At 36.6% G+C, this 22,675-nt stretch overlaps 1 protein-coding gene across 3 annotated transcripts in view; it reads right to left on the bottom strand.

The window, feature by feature from the left end:
• Positions 1 to 22,675, bottom strand: part of FNIP1 (folliculin interacting protein 1) — a 153,853-nt gene that overhangs the window by 3,321 nt on the left and 127,857 nt on the right. For all 3 annotated transcript variants that reach the window (XM_019422097.2, XM_019422098.2, XM_019422099.2), the window contains 4 exons: positions 19,964 to 21,392; positions 19,004 to 19,172; positions 6,432 to 6,629; positions 1,861 to 1,976 (listed from right to left, as the gene is read on the bottom strand). In XM_019422097.2, the coding sequence (XP_019277642.1) occupies positions 1,861 to 1,976; positions 6,432 to 6,629; positions 19,004 to 19,172; positions 19,964 to 21,392 (1,912 nt within the window). The remainder of the gene's footprint in view (positions 1 to 1,860; positions 1,977 to 6,431; positions 6,630 to 19,003; positions 19,173 to 19,963; positions 21,393 to 22,675) is intronic.

Here is a 22,675-nt window from a genome sequence, read left to right as displayed (position 1 = left end):
CAGCACAGGGCCCGATGTGGGGCTCGAACCCACAAACCATGAGATCATGACCTGAGCTGAAGTCAGATGCTTAACCGACTGAGTCACCCAGGCACCCCTGGATACAAATGTTTTTATAAAAAGAAGTACTGGGAAGAAGTAATGGATGCTTCTTAAAAATTCATCCTACCACAAATAATTTATAGGGGAAAAAAAGGCCAATAAAGACAGAAAAAGTTATGCAGATTCATTCACAGTTAGAGAATAAATCTGAGTAAAATCCTATTACATTTTTTCAGCTAGTAGTTTAACAAAGATGAAAAAATTTGCTAATAGGCAGCAGTAGGAAGAGGTAGCTTCCTGCTGTCTGTGAGAATCTATTCTGATATTTTTTGGATAACCTTTAGTATTACCTATCACAATAACTAACAATATCTATCAAAAATTTAATACACATGTCCTTTAACCAAAAATTCTACTTCTAAGAATTTATCCTACAAACTTCAAAGATTTATATTCATTTCAGCACTAATTTGTAACAGCAAAAAACCTGAAAATGATTTAAATTCTATCAAATAATGAAATGCTATACAACCATTAAAAATAAATTAGTGTGTGCTTGTATGAACATTCAACATCTATTCCAAGGCAAATTGCAGGATGATATGTAGAATACAAACTAATTTATATTTTTTATCCTCTACATTTAAAAATTCTGTAAGAAGAGACAATCCATCAACTATGTGGGTGAGGGTTAGAAGTTTAGGAAAAGACACTGATGAATTAATTTTAATTTTATGTCAAAATGCACTGTAAAATCTGGTTATATGCATAATAAATTAAAAGCTAGTTTAAATTAAAAAAAAAAAGACATGACACACACAGAATCATCTATGTCCAGTCTAGATGATGAGGATTAACATTAATCAAAGAATTTAATTTGGTTTCTGATGCACAGTTGCTACTTAATGTTGACTTTCCCTCCCTTCTAAAAAGCTTAATTTTAAAAATTTCTACCCTGTTTTAATTTATTCAACAGGATTTCGAGAAATAATTGACATTCTCTCACACACACACACACACACACACACACAAAGTAGCCATAGAACATAGGCAAAGTGACTACAGAATATAAGGAAAAGGGCTATACAATGCCTCCCACCAACTTCCTGTTCCTCCTTCAGTTGGCATTTTAGGAAAGTGTCTTTTCCCCAGGAGTAACTGCAAAGTAAACAGATATAATATAAAGATAATAGGGAATGAATAGTAAGTAATATGTAGATAATGTTCTACCACCCACAGAATGGTGTTATTTCAATCAGCTCATGTGGATGGCAGGTCATATGCTGGGAATGATGAGTTTTAACACATAAATGAATAAAAATGAATACTTACTTATTTTCACTAAGATGAAAATTCAGATTTTAGTTCATTTTTATCTGACCATATTCTCAACTTACTGTAATAGTACAAGTGGAGGCCAGGGATGTGCTTTTATATGGTACAGAGCAACCCAACTGGTAACTGTTCAGCTTCTAATAGGAAAATAACTTAAAATGAAAAAAGGCAATTCTGAGGAACATTCCTTTTCTAAAGAAAGTGTAACGAGGGGGGCCTGCGTGGCTCAGTCGGTTGAGCCTCCGACTTCAGCTCAGGTCATGATCTCACAGTTCCTGAGTTTGAGCCCCACGTCGGGCTCTGTGCTGACAGCTCAGAGCTGGAAGCGTGCTTCAGATTCTGTGTCTCCCTCTCTCTCTAACCACCCCTACTTGTGCTCTGTCTCTGTCTTTCAAAAATGAATAAACATAAAAAAAAAAAATTAAAAAAAAAAAAAGAAAGTGTAACGAGAAAACAAAGCCAGAAAAGAAACCATAAACATACCCTAGAACCACTCCTAGTTCCTTGACATGGACACGCATCTGTCCTTTCAGGTATTCAGACAGCATTTTGCTCTTGAAGTATAACTCCTGTAATCGGTCTTCGAGATGCATTACACACTGCAGTGAAGGTAGAAATTCCAAAGCATCACATTTGTGACAATTCTGTTTAGTTATTTGTATATAAATTAAAATTTTGAGCACATTTTTAAAGCACATAATTTTAGCTAAAGGAGTGTAAATTTTTTTCTTGCTCATATCAAACATTTAGATCCTACAGAGATTTTTTAAAAGTTTATTTATTTTGAGAGAGATAAAGAGAGTGGGAGCAGGAGAGGTTCGGAGAGAGGGAGGGAGAGAGAATCCCAAGCAAGCTCTGCACTATCAGCGCAGAGCCCAACGTGGGGCTCAATATCATGAATCCATGAGATCATGACCTGAGCCAAAATCAAGAGTCAAATGCTTAACTGACTGAGCCATCCAGGAACCCTGTGTTGTTGTTGTTTTTTAATGCAGTAAATTAAACACAATATAAAATTTTCCTTTTTAACCATTTTTAAGTGTACAACTGAGAAGCATTAAGTACATTCAAAAAGATGTGAAACTATCACTACACATTTCCATAGCTTTAAAAAACACTTTTATTCCAAATTTGATAAATATAATACTCATGATACATTTCAAACATATTTACATAGGACAGGGTGCATTCTACTCTGGGGAGTTAAAGAAAAAAGTCTACAACAGCTCACAGAGAATGCTCAGTAGTCCTTACTAGAAAAGAGAGGTTTCTAGGCTAGAACATTAAAAACTAAAACACATACACACTCCATTTATCAACTAACTTGCTCAATTAAATACAATAGGTGATTTTTCATGTGAATTAATGCTATACATGTATGAGGACAAAACATGAGTTTCAGGTGTTAAAACACTAAATTCTCAGGACGCCTGGGTGGCTCAGTAGGTTCAGCAACAGATTATCGATTTCAGCTCAGGTCACGATCTCGGTTTGTGAGATCAAGACCTGTGTCCAGCTCTGCCCTGATAGCTCAGAGCCTGCATGGAATTCTCTCTCCTTCTCTCTCTCTCTCTCTCTCTCTCTCTCTGCCCCTCCCCTGCTGTGCACCCTCTGGCGTGTGCGCGCTCTCTCTCTCAAAATAAATAAATATTTAAAACAAAAACAAACAAAACCCACTAAATTCTTGCAGACCATTCCTTTCCAATGAAAATCAACTATTAAAACTGCTAACAGGTGTGACTGGCTGGCTGGCTCAGTCTGTAGACCGTGTGACTCTTGATCTCAGGATTGTGAGCTTGAGTCTCACACTGGGCATGGAGCTTACTCAAAAAAAAAAAAAAAAAAAAAAAAAAAAAAACCCAAAACTGCTAATAACAACCCACTTTCTTCTTGGAAAAGCAAAACAGAAATTATACATACACACACACACCTATAAGCTTTACATATAATTTACATATATCTGGGAATTTACTATATTAACCATTTTTAAGTATACAATTCTGTGGCATTAAGTACAGTCACAATGTTGTGCAACCATCATCACAATCCATTTCAAGAACTTTTTTTCATTATCCCAAACAGAAACTCTGCACCCATTACATAATAACTCCTCATTCCCTCCTTCCCCCAAGCCCTTGGTAATCTCTATCTACTTTCTATCTCTATGAATTTGCCTATTCTAGATACCTCACTTAGCTAGAATCATATAATATCTGTCCTTTTTGCTAATTCTACATAGCATAATGTGTGCAAGGTTCATCCATGCTGTATCAAAAGGTATTAGAATTACATTCCTTTTTATGACTCAAATATCCCATTCTATGTATTATACCACATTTTGTTTATCCATTCATTTGTTGATGGACATGAGTTATTTCCAACTTTTGGCCATTGGAAATAATGTTGCCATGAACATGACAGTACAATTATTTGAGTCCCTGCTTTCAAATGTTATGAGTATCAACCCAGAAGTAGAATTGCTGAATCATGGGACAATACAACGTTAAACTCTTTAGGGAACTGCCAAAGTGTTTTGCACAGCAGCTGCACCATTTTACACTCCCACCAGCATTGCGCAAGGGTTCCCATTTCTCCACATTTTGGCTAATCCTTGTTATTCTTGTTTTTGATCGGAACCATACTTATGGGTGTGAAGGAGTATCTTACTGTGGTTTTGATTTACATTTTCCTAATGACTAATGATGTTGAAGATCTTTTCATATGCTCAACGACTGTTTGTACATCTTTAGAGAAATGTCTATTTGCCAACTTTCAAATTGAGTTTTTCTTTTTTGTTGTTGAATTGTGGGAGTTCTCTATATATTCTGGACACCAATCTCTTGGAAGATACATGATTTACAAATATTTTCCCCTACCCTGCACATTGTCTTTTCACTTGTTGATAATGTCCTTTGATGTACAAAAATTTGAATTCGCTGAAGTCCCATGTATCTACTTTTTACTTTTCTTGCCTGTGCTTCTAAAATTTTTTTTAATGTCCATTTATTTTTGAGAGTGAGAGAGAGAGAGAGAGAGAGAGAGAAAGGCAAGCAGGGGAAGGGCAGAGAGAGAGGGAGACACAGAATCCAAAGCAGACTCCAGGCTCTGAGTTGTCAGCACAGAGCCTGGACATGGGGCTCGAACTCACAAGCTGTGAAATCATGACCTGCCCCAAGTCGAACACTTAACCAACTGAGCCACCCAGGCATCTCTGTGCTTTTGATTTTAAATCCAAATAATCAGTGCCAAATCAAATGTCATAAAGATTATCCCCCAAGGTTTTCTTCAAACAGTTTTATACACAGTTTAAGCACTTAAGTTTAGGTTTAAGTTTAGGTTTAAGTCACATTCAAGTTTGAGTTCATTTTTGTACATGGCATAAAGGGCGCAATTTCATGCTTTTGCCATGTGGATATCCAGTTTTCTCAACACGATTTATTGCAAAAGCTCTTGTCCTCTTTGAATGGTCGTGACTCCTTTGTCCAAAACCAACTGACCATGTAAGTAAAGGTTTATTTGGGGGCTATCATATTCTATTGCTTTATGTGTCTGTCCCAAAGCCATATCAAACTGTTTTGAAGATTGTCACTTTGTACTAAGTTTTGAAATCAGGAGGTGTGAGTCCTCCATCTTTTTCTTTTTTTAGGATTATTTTGGCTCTTTAAGTCCTTTGAGAGACCATACAAATTTTAGGATACTTGATCTATTTCCTCAAAAAAAAAAGAAGTCATTGGGATTTTTTCTAAGGATTGTACTGAGTAAGTAGATTACTTTGGGTAGTACAGTCATCTTAATAATACTAAGACTTCCAATTTATGAACACTAGATGTCTTTCTCTTTATGTATGTCTTTTATTTCTTTCAGCAATGTTTTCTAGTTTTCAGTATACAAGCCATTTGGGTCTGGTCAAATTTATTACTAAGTAATTTATTCTTTTGATGCTATTTTAAGTGCTTTCTTAACTTCCATTTTAGATTGTTCATTGCTAGTATATGGAAGTACAACTATCCTTGCTGATTTTGTACCTTGCAGATTTGCTGGATTCATTTATTAGCTCTATCTGTTCTTTTGTGGAATCTTTAAGTTTTCTACATTTAAGGTTATGTCATCTGCAGAGATAATTTCACCTTTTCCTTTCCAATTAGGATACTTTTTGTTTCTTCTTCTTGCTTAACTGCTCTGCCTAGCAATTTCCAGTACTATGTACAATAGAAGTGGTGAAAGTGGGCATCCATGCCTTGTCCTTGATCTAAGGGGTAAAACTTTCAGTCTTTCACCACTGAGAATAATGTTAGCTGTAGATTTGTTATATGTGGCCTTTATAATGTTGATTTATGGAGGTTTTTAACTAAGCTGTATTAGATTTCTCCTAAAAAGAAAAAAAAAAGAACTTTGGAAATTGGAAATGGTGTCCTCAGTAAGAGGTTATTCAGTATTAGAAGAGGGGTCATTCAAAGTCCTGACACAACAATGAGGCTCTAGAATGCAATGGCATTCTGCACAAAGATGGGGCAGGGGTGCAGGCATTGCATATCCATACCTTACATGACACAAGTCAGGCACTAAATTCTGGCTGCTGCAACCATACAATATACAGAAATGTTCACATCTCTTTCTGAGTTTGGGCTGCCATTACAAAATAGCACAGATTCAATGATTTAAACAACATTTCTGGATGCTGGAAGTCCAAAGATCAGGGTGCCAGCAGGGTCCAGTTCTGATGAGAACTCTCTTCCAGGCAGACAGAGCACTGCCTGTAGCTGCATCCTCACAATCTCTTTTGCTTTTCTTAGAAAGCCACTAATGCCATCATGAGGTCCCCACCCTCATCACCTAATCTAACCCTAATTACCTCCCAAAGGCCCATCTCCGAACAGAATCCTATCAGGTGTTTGGGCTTCAACACATGGATTTTAGGGAAATACAAACATTCACACCATAACATCTTTCTTCCAGGCAACAGTGATGAAGCTAACAACAGTATTCAATGTAGGCACATACTAAAGTTTAGTCACTTATCAGAGTGCTAAATAATTCAAGCCTTACATACTTACAAAATTTGGAGACAAGTTATGCTTATAAAGCTGAAGAGTGGAATGAAGCAGGTTGGAAACAAGACTGGAAACCAATACTTCCTTTCCCAATTTATTATCTGTCATTCGTCTCTGGCTACTGGCCACTTGAACAGTCCATTTATCCATATCTGCTATAATACAGACAGCTTCTGCTATTGGTTCATCCAACACTGGATGCTGAAAAGAAGAATTCATCTTAAGATAAGCAAATGAAGTTTTCAAATAAATGTTAATGAAAATAAGGCAAGGAAGAGATACTAAACAAAAACAGAATGAAAGAATATTAAATTCTGACACCTACTGCCAAAGAATCCTTGACCATGGTAAATGGAATATTTAATTAACTCAGTAACAAATACCCTGAGATATCTTACAGAAATCATTATTGGAAAAAAATTTTTTTCTTCAAATCATCATTGGTAGAAATTCATTATCAGAAATCTATTCTTTTTTTTTTTTAATTTTCATTTGAATTCTAGTTAAGATACAGTATAATATTAGCTTCAGGTGTAAAATACAGTGAGTGAGTCAACACTTCATTAACATCACCTGGTGCTCATCACCAGTGCCCTCCTTAATTCCCATCATCTGTTTCATCCATCTCTCCACCTACCTCCATTCTGGTAAGCATCAGTTGGTTGAACTTTGTATTCTTTAAATTTTTTAAAAAATATTTATTCATTTTTGAGAGAGAGAGAGAGAGAGAGAATGCATGTGCACATGAGTGGGAAAGGGGCAGAAAGAGAGGGGAACACAGAACTCGAAGCAGGTTCCAGGCTCCACGCTGTCAGGACAGAGCCCAACATGGGGCTCGAACTCACAAACAGCGAGATCATAACCTGAGCTGAAGTTGGACACTTAACCACTGAGCCAACCACTAAGCCACCAAGTCGCCCCCTGAACTTTGTATTCTTTAATCCAGAAGTTAACTGTCACCAGTCTTTTGATCATTCAGTAATTTTACTGAGTGCTAACTACTGTCAGGCAATTGAAAGAAAATATTTTTTACCTTGAAAGAGCTAAACATTTACAAAGTATGTCCAAAAGGAATTCTAATGAACAAGTTAATGGTAAGGTTCTGTGCTAACTATCCCACCTTGTCAGACATTGATTTACTTGAGCACCTCAGGGGCTATCACTTGATTACATGAAATACCTTGCTGCCTATGTTCCCTGGTTTTTCTATTTTACTACAATATACATCCACATTATGAATATAGCAAATTAAAAAGGAAACAAATCACCAAGCACTAACATGGTTCTCCAAGACACATGGTGAAGTAGGAAAAAAAAAGTCAATAAACACCCTGACACATGCACGCACATACACCCCATATACATATTATATCCCAGTTGTTTTTTAAAAATTCGTATCTATATCTAAATGAAAATGTGTAAAGAAAAGAATGAAAATACTCAAATCAAACTCTATTATGAAGATCTTTGTGAAGAAGTGTGGATGGAATATTAAGAGTATGAAGAAGGATTTCTTTTTGATTTTGTGTATCTTCATATTGTTTGAATTTCTATGAGAAGCATTTACCTAAGTGACACTTTTATAATTAGAAAGTTTAAGGCAAAATGAAAAATATTTTTAACTAACATATACTATTAAAAGGACCAAAGGCACATGGCTATGCCCTTGGCTTCTCATGGTTTATACACAAAGACCAAAAATGACAATCAAGTACATAGCACCACTATTAAAAAGAAATAATGGTCCTAAAGGAAAACAGAAAGAAAAAAGAAATGATGCTCCTACAAGTGCTCAATATTTCAACATCTTTCTACATTTGAAAAGCTAAGGATTTATTTACTGCTGGCCATATGGAATAGCAGGAATAAAACTGAGATTAAAAATTGTCATTTGAAATACTTTAACCCAATGGCTTTTTTCCTTTCAAACTTGTACTGTTACCACATTTTATAGCAAAGAATGTAGGTTTGCTCCTTAGTAAACCCAGGTTTGGCACACGGAAAGGATATCCCTTTGCCTCTGTTAAAGAACAACCACTCTGAATAAAGCCTTTGGCTTGACACTAAGTAAAAAAAGACAATGGAGCTCACAGTCCTGTGTGAGAGATAAAAATAAATACAACTGGCTGTAAAAAGACCTACGTGTAACAGACAAAACAGGCATCAAGTTGGGGGTAGCAGGAGGGCAATAATGGGTTCTGTGTGATTAGGAGTTTTACAATAGAAGGAACATAACTTTTAAGTATGGATTGGACTGCTGGTAAACAATCAGAGGGGAATATGGATAATTCTGTAAAAGACAATATCATGAGAAGATTCAAAAGAAAGAAGTAGATACATGTGACTAAATTAGTGAAAAATGATACTGAGAAGTGGGGAAGAAGAAAATAGCAAAGAAAAAGCCTGGAAAGTTACACTGTGCAAACTTTCCATGAAGCTCTTAAGTTTGTATTTGTTTTTATGAAATAATACTCAAATATTTCTTATTCAACTTTTACCAAGAATATAACATTTTTCAATTAACCAACTTAATTACTGAAATAAAATTCTGGAAATGGTACATACATCTAAAGATGTAAGCTATACCATACATTTTTAAGAAACAAGATAACAGAGGCGCCTGGGTGGCTCAGTTGGTTAAGTGTCCAACTCTTGATTTTGGCTCAGGTTGTGATCTCATGGTTTCTGAGATCCAGCCCTGCATCAGGCTTTGCACTGACAACAGGGAGCCTACTTGGGATTCTCTCTTTCTCTTTCTGCCTCTCTCCCACTCACTCTCTCTCTCAAAATAAACTTAAAAAAAAGATATAAATGTATATTTTAATGTAAGTATCCCTATGGTTATAAAAGAAAAATAAGGCAGGAGGTATGATCAAAAAACCAAAGTGGAGGGGCGCCTGGGTGGCTCAGTCGGTTAAGCGTCTGACTTTGGCTCAGGTCATGATCTCATGGTCTGTGAGTTCGAGCCCTGCGTCGGGCTCTGTGCTGATAGCTCAGAGCCTGGAGCCTGTTTCAGATTCTGTCTCCCTCTCTCTGCCCCTCCCCCACTCTCACTCTGTCTCTGTCTCAAAAATAAATAAACATTAAAAAAATTAAAAAAAAAAAAAAAACAACTGAAATAACAAACTGTTAAAGGCAGATACTACTTTCAAGAGCAGTGGGCATCTTTAGGAGATTAAAATTATGAAGGGGATACATCCATTATTGTCACAAGGAAATGCCTAAACAGATAATGGGGAAACTACTATAAAACATACCTTGTTTAAAAGGTTATAAACCTTAGAAATTAACCTTACCGCTCTTCAATCAAAAGGCATGTGGCTAAGATTTTTCATTTTTGTTTGTTTTTCCCTCAAATTTTTATTCAAATTCCAGTTAGTTAACATACAGTGTAATATTAGTTTCAGGTATAAAATTTAATGACTCATCATTTCCATGCAACACCCAGTGCTCATCACAACAAGTGCCCTCCTTTTTTTTTTTATTTTTAATTTTTTAACATTTATTTATTTTTGAGACAGAGAGAGACAGAGCATGAATGGGGGAGGGTAAGAGAGAGGGAGACACAGAATCTGAAACAGGCTCCAGGCTCTGAGCTTTCAGCACAGAGCCTGACGCGGGGCTCGAACCCACAGACCGTGAGATCATGACCTGAGCTGAAGTCGGCCGCTTAACCGACTGAGGCACCCAGGCGCCCCAACAAGTGCCCTCCTTAATCCCCATCACCTATTTCATCCATCCTCCCCTCCCACCTCCACTCTAGTTTGCTCTCCATAGTTAAGAGTCTGTTTCTTGGTTTGCCTCTCCATATATTTGTTGTTTTTAAATGTATCTAACCCTAATCTATAAAAGCTATTTTTTTGGTAACGAAAAGGAAAATGGTCCCAGGTTGGTAGTCTCCCAAGTGAGAAGGGTCTAAATTCCAAGCTTATGATCAGAAATAATTCAAATCAAACTTGCTTTAGAAGTTGTTAAAAAAAACACAAAGTTGGAGGCAGTGACAGTCATTCATTTTGACTGCTTGTTTTCATTTAATGCACTGTCATATGCAATGTTCTAATCTGATAAAATTTCAATTTAAACAATCCTAGTCTTTCTCTTCATCATCAACTTCTAGAAAAGAGAGACTATATAGCAAATGGGAGAATATTCTCAGGGCAGACCTTGTAGTGGTCTCTTCCACAACCTTAATTAAGCTTGTATCCTGCTTCAGATACTTCCTAGTCATAAAATGGAAAGTAATTTATGTGAGAAACAGTAAATATAAAGACTTCTTTTTCTTTAATTTGTTTTTGAGAGAGAGAGAAAGCATAAGTGGAGGAGGGGCAGAGAGAAAGGGAGAATCCCAAGCAGGCTCCGCACTGTCAGCACAGAATCCAACACGGGGCTTAAACCCACAAACCATGAGACCATGATCTGAGTCAAAGTTGGATGCTTAACCAACTGAGCCACCCAGGTGCCCCATGAAGCCTTATTTTTCTTAAACCTTCTTTTCTGAGTTTCGTGACTTCTACAGCACACATTCATCCTCAATCTTACCAGCCTTTTCTCTCCCAGGCATTTCCAGAATGTCAATACATAAACCCCCAAATCTCTTCTCTAGCAGATACTCCTACATCTCCACCCCTTTACAAAACCTCATTATTCAGTCGCCTACTAGCTATTCAAACATGGCCTTGTAAATTGCACTTTTAAACTAATAATGTACCAACTCAACTTCAGTGTACTGTCCTCAAAACTAGCCAGTTTCTTCAATTACTTTTCAAAATAAAAATGAGACCCACAATGCTGCAGAGCAAACAGGTCTTAGAGACACTGCAAATTGCTGTTTAAACTGGCATTGCCTTTTGGGGCGCCTGGGTGGCTCAGTTGGTTAAGCATCGACTTCGGCTCAGGTCATGATCTCGCGGTCTGTGAGTTCGAGCCCCGTGTCAGGCTCTGTGCTGACAGCTCAGAGCCTGGAGCTTGCTTCGGATTCTGTGTCTCCCTCTCTCTCTGCCCCTCCCATGCTCATGATCTGTCTCTCTCTGTCTCTCAATAATAAATAGATGTTAAAAAAATAAACAAACAAACAAACTAGCATTGCCTTTTGGAGAAGAAACTAACCAACATACATCAAGAACACGAAAATAATCCTAATCTTAAAAGCTGGCCAATAACCCCATTTCTGAGAATCTAGCCTAAAAGAAATAATCCTAAAGTCTTTTAAAACACAGAGACAGTATTAATGTTATTTATAACAGTAAAAGGAATAAAACCTTTTAAAAGTTGAGCAATAGAGAATAGAGAACCCAGAAATAAACTCATGCATAATGTTCAATTAATTTATGATAAAGGAGACAAGACTACACAATGCAGACAGGATACTCTTCAAGAAATGGTGCTGAGGAAACTAGACAGCCACATGCAAAGGAATGAAACCAGATCCCTATCATACACCATACACAAGATTCAAACCAGATTATAGCCTTGAACAAAGAACCCAAAAGCATAAAAATCCTAGAAGAACATGAGGAGTAAGCTCTTTGACACTGGTCTTGGCAATGATTTTTTGGACTTGACACCAAAAAGCCAAGGCAATAAAAGCAAACTAAACTAAAAGGTTGCTGCACAGCAAATGAAACCAGAAGCAAAATGAAAAAGCAGCCTATGTATGGAATGGGAGAAAATATCTGCAAACTATGTTATCAGATAAGAAGTTAAAATCTAAAATATATAAAGAATCATATAACTCAATAGCAAAGGAAAAAAAATCCCTAACAATCTCATTAAAACATGGGCAGAGAAACTGAAATGACATTTTTCCAAAGAAGACATACAAATGACCAACAGATACATAAGAAGGTGCTCAACATCTCTAATTGTTAAGGAAACACAAATCTAAACCACAATGAGATATCACCTCAAACCTGTCAAACAAGTGTTGGCAAGGGTGTGAAGAAAAGAGAACACTTGTGCATTGTTGGCAGGAATGTATATTGGTACAGTCACTATGGCAAACAGCATGGAGGCTCCTCAAAAAGTCAAAAACAGGACTACCATATCATCCAGCAATACCACTTCTGGGTATGCATATATTCAAAAGACATAAGCAGGCTATCAAAGAAATATCTGCACTTCCATGTTCACTGCACCATTATTCACAATACCCAAGACAGGGAAACAACCTAGTTTCCATCAACAGATGAATGGATAAAGAAGATGTGGGGGGCACCTGGGTGGCTCAATTGGCTTAGCGTACATCTTTTGATTTTGGCTCACGGTTTTGTGGATTCAAGCCTCATGTTAGCCTCCACGCTGACGGCAGAGAGCCTACTTGGGATTCTCCCTCTCCCTCTCCCTCTGCCCCTCCTGCTTGGGATTCTCCTTTTCTCTCTGCCCCTCCTCTGCTCATGCTCTCTCTCAAAATAAATAAACTTTAAAAAAAATTTTTTTTAGGGGCGCCTGGGTGGCTCAGTCGGTTAAGCGTCCGACTTCGGCTCAGGTCACGATCTTGCGGTCTGCGAGTTCGAGCGCTGCGTCGGGCTCTGGTCTGATGGCTCAGAGCCTGGAGCCTGCTTCCGATTCTGTGTCTCCCTCTCTCTCTGCCCCTCCCCCGTTCATGCTGTGTGTCTCTCTCTATCTCAAAAATACATAAATGTTAAAAAAAAAATTTTTTTTTAAATATGTGATACACACACACACACACACACATACACACACAGAGAGAGAGAATACTATTCAGCCATTTGCAACAATATGAATGGACCTTGAGGGCATTATGCTAAGTGAACTAAGTCAGTTGGATGTTAACTAAACATATTATTGCGGTAGTCATTTTGCAATATATACATATATCCAATCATTATGTTGTACCCCTTAAATTAATACGTTGTGAATCATATTTTGAAATAAAACTGGAAAAAAAAAAGTTGAGCAATACGAGAATGGTTAGAAAAACTAACCATATAGCAAAACAATGGAATAACCAACAAACATTAAAAACAGTATTTACAAAGTATGTTAATAATATGGGGAAATTCTCTTACATCAACTGTTAACTAACAAAACAGAATTCAAAACATTAAATACAGGGGCGCCTGGGTGGCTCAGTCAGTTAAGTGTCCAACTTCAGATCAGGTCATGATCTGACGGTTCGTGAGTCCTAGCCCCACGTCAGGATCTGTGCTCACAGTCTCAGAGCGTGAAGTCTATTCAGATTCTGGATTCTGTATTTCCCTCTCTCTCTGCCCCTCCCCCACTTGCACTCTGTCTACATCTTTCTCAAAAATAAACAAACATTAAAAAGAAATTGAATATAATACCATATATATACATACTGTATATATATACACAAGGTACATAGGCATTTTATATACATGTATAATATATATAAATATGTATTTATACATAAAAATGTAAATTTTAGTGATTTACTATATTGCAGAAAAATTATGGCAAATCTAGATAAAAAATAAAGTTTGTGGGGGGGAATGATCAAAACCATATATACATATATATACTATATATAAAAAATATGTATATGTATATATAAAAGTCCCCAATTAGGTACATATATAAAATGTATATATACACACACACGTACATACACACACATAGAATAACAACAATGACAAGAAGCTGTAAGACACAAAGAACCTAATATATACAACACACCACACAGTATAACTCTGGTATATAAACATTAGTATTGCTTTCATTATAGCCAAGGAAATCTAGGTTCCATAAGATTAAATATCTTGTCTTAGGATTCACAGATAGGAAGTGGCAAAGTTTGGGTTTTATCAGATGCCACATACTACATAATGACTGGAAGAGGTTTTTATATTAAGAATGTCTGCCACTGCATGGTAGAGCTGGGAAAACTTGTTTTCAGCTTCCTACATATTTCAGTATTTTATATATAGTAAATATACATTGATTTGGTAATGAGAAAAATGCCTCTTTCTTAGAAAGTGAGGAGAAAAAGAAAAGACACTCCACGATATAGTTCAGAAGAATAAGACTGTATTGTTTTTTAAGTACTATCCTCATGATTTATGTATTAAAAACTCCTACATGGTTTTCCATATAGGTGCATGAGAAATCATTCTCATGTTAAATGTAATGTTGATAAATTATAAGCACACAGTAATTAAAACCATCAAATATAAACCTTAAACATGAATACAGAAAAATGAATGACAGAAGATTCAATCTCTTAATTCTGAGATTAAGTTTCGTATTTTAGTTTTCACTTCCTCATTAAATTTTCTGTAATCTGGGGCACCTGGATGGCTCAGTTCGTTAAGCATCGAACTCTTGATTTCAGCTCTCAGGTCATAGTCTCTGGGTTTGTGGGACTGAGCCCCATGTCAGGCTCTGCAATGACAGCTCAGGGACTCTCTCTCTCTGCCCCTCCCCCTCTTGCACATGCTCTCTCTCTCTCTCAAAATAAACTTAAAAAACTTTTACTGTAATCTGCTTTGATAATAAAATATCTTCTATAACTAAATGAAAATATAAGAAGAAAAGACTATAAACTATAACTAAATGAAAATATAAGGAGAGGGCAGAAGACAGAAAGCTTACTTTTTACACCACAGTGGAATGACTCCAAGAGCAACAGAAGTACGACCGCTAATAATAAAAGTCTTGCAAGCTTTGTTTTTGTAATGCCAATTTGCTGTTTTATTTGCATTAACTTCGTACATTTGTTTTAGAGATGGTATGTTTCAGGGATGGTGTTTTGTCTGTGTGTGTGTGTATTCTTTTTTAAAGTTTATTCATTTTCAGAAAGAGAGAGAGCACACATGTGCAGAGTGAAGAGCACAGAGAGAGACAGGGAGAGAGAGAATCCTAAACAGGCTCTGCACTGTCAGCACAGAACCTGACACAGGGCTTGAACTCATAAACCATGAGACCATGACCTGAACAGAAATCAAGAGTTGGAGGCTTAACTAACAGCCACCCAGGTGACCCAGTGTTTTGTATATATTAAGCACAGAAGCTTAAAAGCATTACTAAAGGCAGATCAGGACTGACTTCTAGCTCTGCCATTCCCTATCTAATGTAACTCTCTGTGCTATCTGAAATATACGAATGATAAAAATAAGTATCATAAAATTATTACCATAAAATTAGGTGAGGTATTACATTTAAGTCCCTTGCACATATTAAGGCTACAATAAAAACTGCTTATTACTATTAATATTCCTTCTCTTCCTAAGGTAAAACCCTTAAAACGGAAATATTTTGTTTTCAATAGGAGACAGTCACCCCTTCCAAAGCGAGGCTTCCAGAGACAGTATCAAAGTACATAGTGTGTGCTAATGGGTACAGATGAAGGGAAAAAAGAGACAGAATAACTAAGATAAGACATAAAGACAAGAGGACACAGTGCATTAGAAGGATCCACATTGGATTTCCTAACCAAGTATTTCACCAAATGTTTACTACATACTACATCAGCAGCAGGAGGACAGAAGTAAAACAAAAAAACCCAAAAACCAGAAATGGAGGCTGTACTCTGAAGGACAAACACCACTAACTGATATAAATTGTTTCCTGTAAAGCATTAAATTACTTTTTATTATCTTTCTCAGGCATGTATTTTTTTTATGTATTATACTACACTTATTCATATACTTCCCTAACTTGAGAGTGAGTAAATAACTTGAGATCAGAAGCTATTTCTTTTTCATCTATATATCCCATGGACTATTCGCACCATGTTCAGAACATAGTATGTCAATAAACATTTATCTGATTGGTGTTAAAGGTTTGAGCAAGATGGCTTTTAAATATAAAGAACATGAGTTTTGGGGTGCCTGGGTGGCTCAGTTCGTTGGGTGTCTGACTCTTGATTTCAGCTCAGGTCATGATCTCACAATTTGTGGGAGCAAGCCCCATGTTGGGCTCTGAGCTAACAGTGCTGGGTTCTGAGCTATCTGAACTGCTTGGGATTCTCTCTCTCCTCTGTCCCTCCCTCGCTTACACACACACACACACACTCTCTCTCTCTCTCTCTCGCTCTCTCTCTTTCTCTCAAAATAAATAAATTAATTAAAAAAAAACAAGTCTTGATAAGTTTTCTTTCAAACTTTGTTTTTATCTAGATTTTTCATAATTTCCCTACTATATAATAAAACACCAAAGTTTACAACTTTAGATAATTTACTACCAACACAACAGGTTTAAACCTTTCTGGCTAATAATTAAAGGACTGCTTGCTCACTGAGCCATATTTTCTCACTCATGATTTCCCCGTTGACTTTCTCTATTCCTTGTTGCTGTTGTTCTCACAGGGGAAAGGGGGAAGGTTTTGTTAAAAAAATTATTAGAGTGATACATGGGATTAAAGAAAGAGACATAAAATTCAACAAAGGTGGAGACTTCAATACTCCATGCTCACTAAACAATGGAACAACTAGACAAAATCAGCAAGGACATAGAAACCTAAATAAGCCATCAACCAACTTGACTGGACATCTATAGTACACTCTGCCCAACAACAGCTGACTGTTTTTTTCAACCACACATCGAACAGGATACACCACATGCTGGGCCATAAAACAAGACTCAATAAATTTAAAAGGACTAAAATCATACGTTTGGTCTCTGACCACAATGGAACTAATTTAGGAATCAAGAAAAGGAAATTTAAGAATTCTACAAATATATGGGGATTAAAAACATACTTCTACATAACCCCTGGGTCAAAGAAATGGGAAGACAAATTTGAAAATATTTTGAAGTGAATGAAAACAAAAACAACACGTCAAAATCTATGAACTTTGGGTAAAGTAGTGCTCAGAGGACAATTTAGAGCTAAATGCATACATTTGAAAAGAAAGAATGCTTCAAATTAATAACCTAAGCTTCCACCTTAACAAAAAAGAGCAAACTAAATTCACAGCAAGCAGAGGGAAGCAATAATAAAGATTAGGATAGGAAACAATGAAACAAAAGACAGAAAAAGAGAGAAAACTCAGTGAAAACAAAAGTTGAACAAAATTAACACACAAGGATAAGGAATCAGCAAACTTTTTCTATAAAGAAAAAAAATATTTTAGGCTTTAAGGACTATAAGGTCTCTGTTTCAATGACTCAACTCTGCTGGTGAAGCAAGAAAACAGTCACAGAATATAGAAATGGGTGTGGTCATGTTCCAATGTAACGAGCCTATTGTCCCATGGGCCACAGCCTATTCATCTTTGATACATAAGGGCCCAAAATAACTATTAGGAAGTCAAGCCATGAATGAACTCTTCTTTGCAATATTCCACTTTTAGGAGGGGAAAAAAAAGGAAAAACACAGATTGTAAGAATCAGGAATGAAAGAAGGGGGATATGAACCATCTTATCCCAACTAATAAATCAGATCACTTAAATGTAAATAATTCCTAGAAAGACAAAAATTATCAAAATTGACTCAGGAAGAAATAGAAAATTGGAATAGATCTGGAACAAGAAGTTGAATGAGTAATTTAAAAATTCTTATTTTACAAAGTCCAGGTCCAAATTACTTCACAGGTGAATTCTATCAAACATTTGGAGAAAAAAATAATACCAATTTTCCAGAAACTCTTCCAGGAAACAGGGAAAGGAATATGTCCCACCTCATTCCATAAGGCAAATATTATTCTGATATTAAAGCTACACAAATATATCACAACAAAACTACAGACTAATATCCCTCGTGAATACAGATTCCAAAATCCGTAACAAAATATTAGCAAATCATATCCAGTAATATATAAAAGAACTATATGGGATTTTTTTCCCAGGAATACAAGAGTTGGTTAACATCTAAAAATCAATCAATGTAATCTATCACATTAACAGTTTAAAGAAGAAAACCAAATGATCATTTAAAGGTGGGGGGGATGAAAAAACTAGGAATAGAAGGAAACTTTTTCCATCTGATAAAGGGCATCTATAAGAATCCTACAGCTAACATCATACTAAACAATGAAAGACTTGATGTTTTCCCCTAATATCAGGAAAAAGACAAGTCTGTCCACTATCAGCGCTTCTATGCAACTCTAGTGAAGGTTCTAGGCTGTAAAATCAGGCAAGAAAGACACAATGTATCCACACTGGAAAGGAAAATGTAAAACTGTCTATTCATTGATGACATGAACCTATATGTAGAAAAACCTAAGGAATCCAGACACAAAACTTTAGTAACTAATAAATGAGTTCAGCAGGGCAGATGAATGTAAGATCAATATACAAAAATCAAATGTACTTCTATATACAAGCAATGAACAATCTGAAAATGAAATTAAGAAAATAACTGCATTCACATTTAAGCATTTACAATTTTTTTGATACCATAAATTATCTGATGATGAACATCCATAAATATATATAATACTCTCCGTATTTCACATTTCTGTTTGCATAGATTCCTGAAACTCTCTACTTGCTTTCATGGTGACAGGCACAAACATGCAGGTGCAAAAGTGACAGATTCAGAGTACAGTGACTGGTACATAGTAAAGTATGACCAAAAATACAAGATAATTTGGGGTTCTGTCAGTAAACAAAGTTCATTCTAAATACATTCAAGAGCAGGGAAGGTAACTCACCTGCACAGCATGAGACAAATCTGACACCAGACACTGACGGAGCCTCTCATCACTACCAATTCCTTGAAGAACAAAGTCAGGCACATAAGATGAGCAGTAGCCACCCAACAAGGACCTCCCAAAGTTGGCAATGTTGGGCTGAACAGCACTCACTTCAATTAACTTTGACCTGGAATAAAAGTCCCAAAAGAAGGCATATCTAATTAGTAACAAACATATTGTATCAATAAAAAACTTCTTGGACTCTACTACTCCATATTTCTAGTACCATCATTTTCTATAAAATATAGAGTAAAATCATCGTTAAGTAAAAACTGGCCTAAGTGATCAATCAGATCACAAAGTACTCCTTCCTATCAAGAAAAGAGGGTAGATGAACAGCTATGTAAGGAGGTAAGTATAAACCTTTCTTAACAGTCATCAGGAATGCTGTCCCTTGGGACATTCTTAATACATTCTTAATACAATCAGAAAATGAAAACCATCATTCAAAACAAAGTAGTTAAATACATCACAAACCCAAAGCTTGGAATATAACATTTCTCAAATACAAATCTACTCCTTGTATATTTGACTGAGAGTATCATTCCCTGTTTTTCCTTTCAGTCTTGGCCAAATTTATTTCCAATAGCCATTTCCCACCTTCTCCGTGATTACCTCTCTCTAGTTGCTGGGCTCAGCATATATTTGGGGGCAGAATTCATTCTTTAATGGCTTGAAAACTCCTAAGCAGTAAAGAATTTCCCACACACAAATATACTTGTCTTTAATGCCTTCACTGAGCCTTTCTGGGGTGCCTGGAGGGCTTAGCCTTTAATCTTTCCTATGAGTAAGAGCACATGATAATAAAAGAAAATCTGTCCAGGACAATGATCTCTTCTTTTATATTAAAGACCAACTAAACAAAAGAATGGTACATATTTAGAGGGAGTCTATTATAGGTTAAAACTTCTTACTCACCCAGGAAAAGGTATCTCATCTTCTTCTGCCCAATCTTCTTGCTCTCCTCCATAATAACTGCTTACTTGTCTAGTCATATCATGACCTGCATCTTCACTTTCACTATCCCCAAGGGCACTATCTGAACTTTCATTCCTTGGAATGTCCCATTCAGTTCCTATAGCAATTTTTTTCTCTGAAGTCTCTTTATCCCCATGGGGGACAAGAATGGAGAGTTTATCTCTTTGGTCCTGCTGAGGAAAGCAGGTTTTACATGGATCTTGGTGAACTGTTTCTACACATTTACAAAATTCACTGTTCTGTTTGCTATTTGTAGTACACAATCCTTTTGAAAATTCTAACATACAGCAGTGTTCTTTACTGTCTGTACTTGTTTTAACTGCAATAATATCATCAATAGTCCTAGTTTCAATTGAATCATCATTAAAATATTCATCAAATAAGCTCATGCTTTCTAGATCTGAATGATTCCAACAGGGAAGTTCACAGGGCTCTCCAGAAACTACGTTTGGTATAGGAGACTCTCCGGATTGGTCCTTAGTTGTTTGTTTAGTTTCTTGATGCTGCTGATCAACAACAGCCTCTCCTTCTTCCTTCAGTGGCTTGGTGTGGTGCCTGGTAATCTGATCCACCACTGCCTGACTCCTGAGTTCAGTATCTGAGTCAGGTGACATAGAATCTCCAATTAAGAAAGTAACCTTTGTCTGGGATGCTTCACAAGAAAATGCAGCAGTCACAAGCTTATCTGGAGGTTTTTTTTCCACAACCATTCCCGTGGATCTCAACACTTTGCCTGTGTGATTACCTGAACCCAGCAAATCCTCATTATGCCATGTTTCCTCTGCTGGCTCTAAGCCTGATTTTGACAAGGCACATTTGTCTACTGGAGCAGATCCTGTGCAAACAACGGTCTCCAACTTGGTGTCAAGGCAAGTTCTTAATTTATCTCTGAACTGTTTAACATCAACAACATTTTCTTCTTGGCAGTCAGAGGGAGAAATCATACGGCACTCATCTGAAATTCCTAGTAGCTCCTTAGAGCTGTTTTGAATCTCTTCTGTCTCTTGTTGTGAAACATTCTCCATATTTTGTCCCAGGAGTGGACGACTGCAATATTTACAGTTACAATTAGGAGTCCTTGTTTCTTCTGGGTCTTTAAAGAGCAAACTGCTTTTGTTTCTGTGCATTGTGATAAGCACATACTCAGATTCTTCTATTTCACCTTTCTCCAAAGTGGTAGTAATTACAGTGCCTGGCATAACGATGGCTTCATCTTCTCCATTTTCTAAAAGATGGGTTTCTTGAAGTTCAGAGCATCTTATAAAATAAGTAAGAAAATAAAGCAGCCTCTGGACCATGTCTTGTCGTTTGCCAACCACTACAGTCCTTGCCAACCGTACAGGAGAGCCAATAGCGCCATACAAGTCCCCTGAAATGGAAAAACCAGTTAATGGACACATCGTCTATTCATGTAGCTAACTAAGCAGGCTATTTTCAATGATCAGAAAGCTAATCTTATTTTATGAGGGCTAGCTCAGGTTTTACTCTTAGTTCTTTCATACGTGAGCGACTATTCAGGAGGATATGATAAGATGAATGAATCTCTTTGTTAGCCAAAGAGAAAGGTGAACAGAGAGGTTTTCCAGATTCCTCCTTAGGCAGCTACTGGTTCTGAAACTTCAACCAAAGAGTCAATTGTGACACTCACATTTATCAAGAATATTCTCGGTGCCAGTCCTCACACAGAGCACTTCATTGGGATAGAGAAGCTCTACCTAAGGACTATGTGCAAAAGGATTCTATAGCTGCACTCAAAGCAGAGAAGAAAAAGCAAAACCTCTACTGGGGGGGCAAGGAAAAAAGGAAGCAATGGTAGAATGGAGCAGAACTGGAGTAGTCACATCACATATCTGATCTTTCTTGATTTAAATCACATCCCTGAACAATAACTTTTATTGCCCTACCGAGGACCCAAAACTAGCTTTTGAAAAGCCCATTTCCCCTTCCATTCCCTAAAGGGTTGAGTACTCAGAAAAGACCAGAAAGGACCAGAAGAGTGAGACCTAACTAACCTAAGAGGAAAAGAAAGGGCAACACATTTAGCCATGTAGTTCATTTTCACTTTTACATCCATGTGAGACATAAACAGCCATTACATAAAAAAGGGGAGGAGAGGAACCTAAGAGTCATCAATATAAATTTCTGTATTTATGCTATAGCTCAAATTAGAAGACACAGTTGCCAAAGTACACTTAAAAATGGAGAATACAGTCATTAATTTAAATTTAATTCAATTTTAGCATGTTGTTTGCATATACACTTTAAAACTTAACCTCTACATTGTTTAAACATAAACAGGTCTCAAATAAATATATGCTATAAACAATATAATGACAACTCTTCCCCTCTGGTTAATACACTGGCTCTAATGCCATCATGCCACTATTCAAAACTACTCTTAAGGTTCCCACAAATTACCAAATAAACTCAACTGTTCTGGCATGGCAAATGAGACTTTCATGACTGGTTCTACTTTACTTTTCTAGGTTTATTTTCTTATAGTTACCCTTTTTCATCATTATTCACACAAAGTCCCACTTAAAGCAAACTACATAAGATGAAACACTCATTCTACTCAGCACTTTTAACATGAAGACCCCTTTTCCTCATGCTATGTACTTACCATTTCCCCTGTTATCTCTGCCACTCCAA

The sequence above is a fragment of the Panthera pardus genome, unplaced genomic scaffold (genome assembly GCF_024362965.1).
Source record: "Panthera pardus isolate Hobbes unplaced genomic scaffold, ASM2436296v1 HiC_scaffold_2, whole genome shotgun sequence".
Lineage (NCBI taxonomy): Eukaryota > Metazoa > Chordata > Mammalia > Carnivora > Felidae > Panthera > Panthera pardus.
This window is presented reverse-complemented; position numbering and strand designations above follow the sequence as displayed.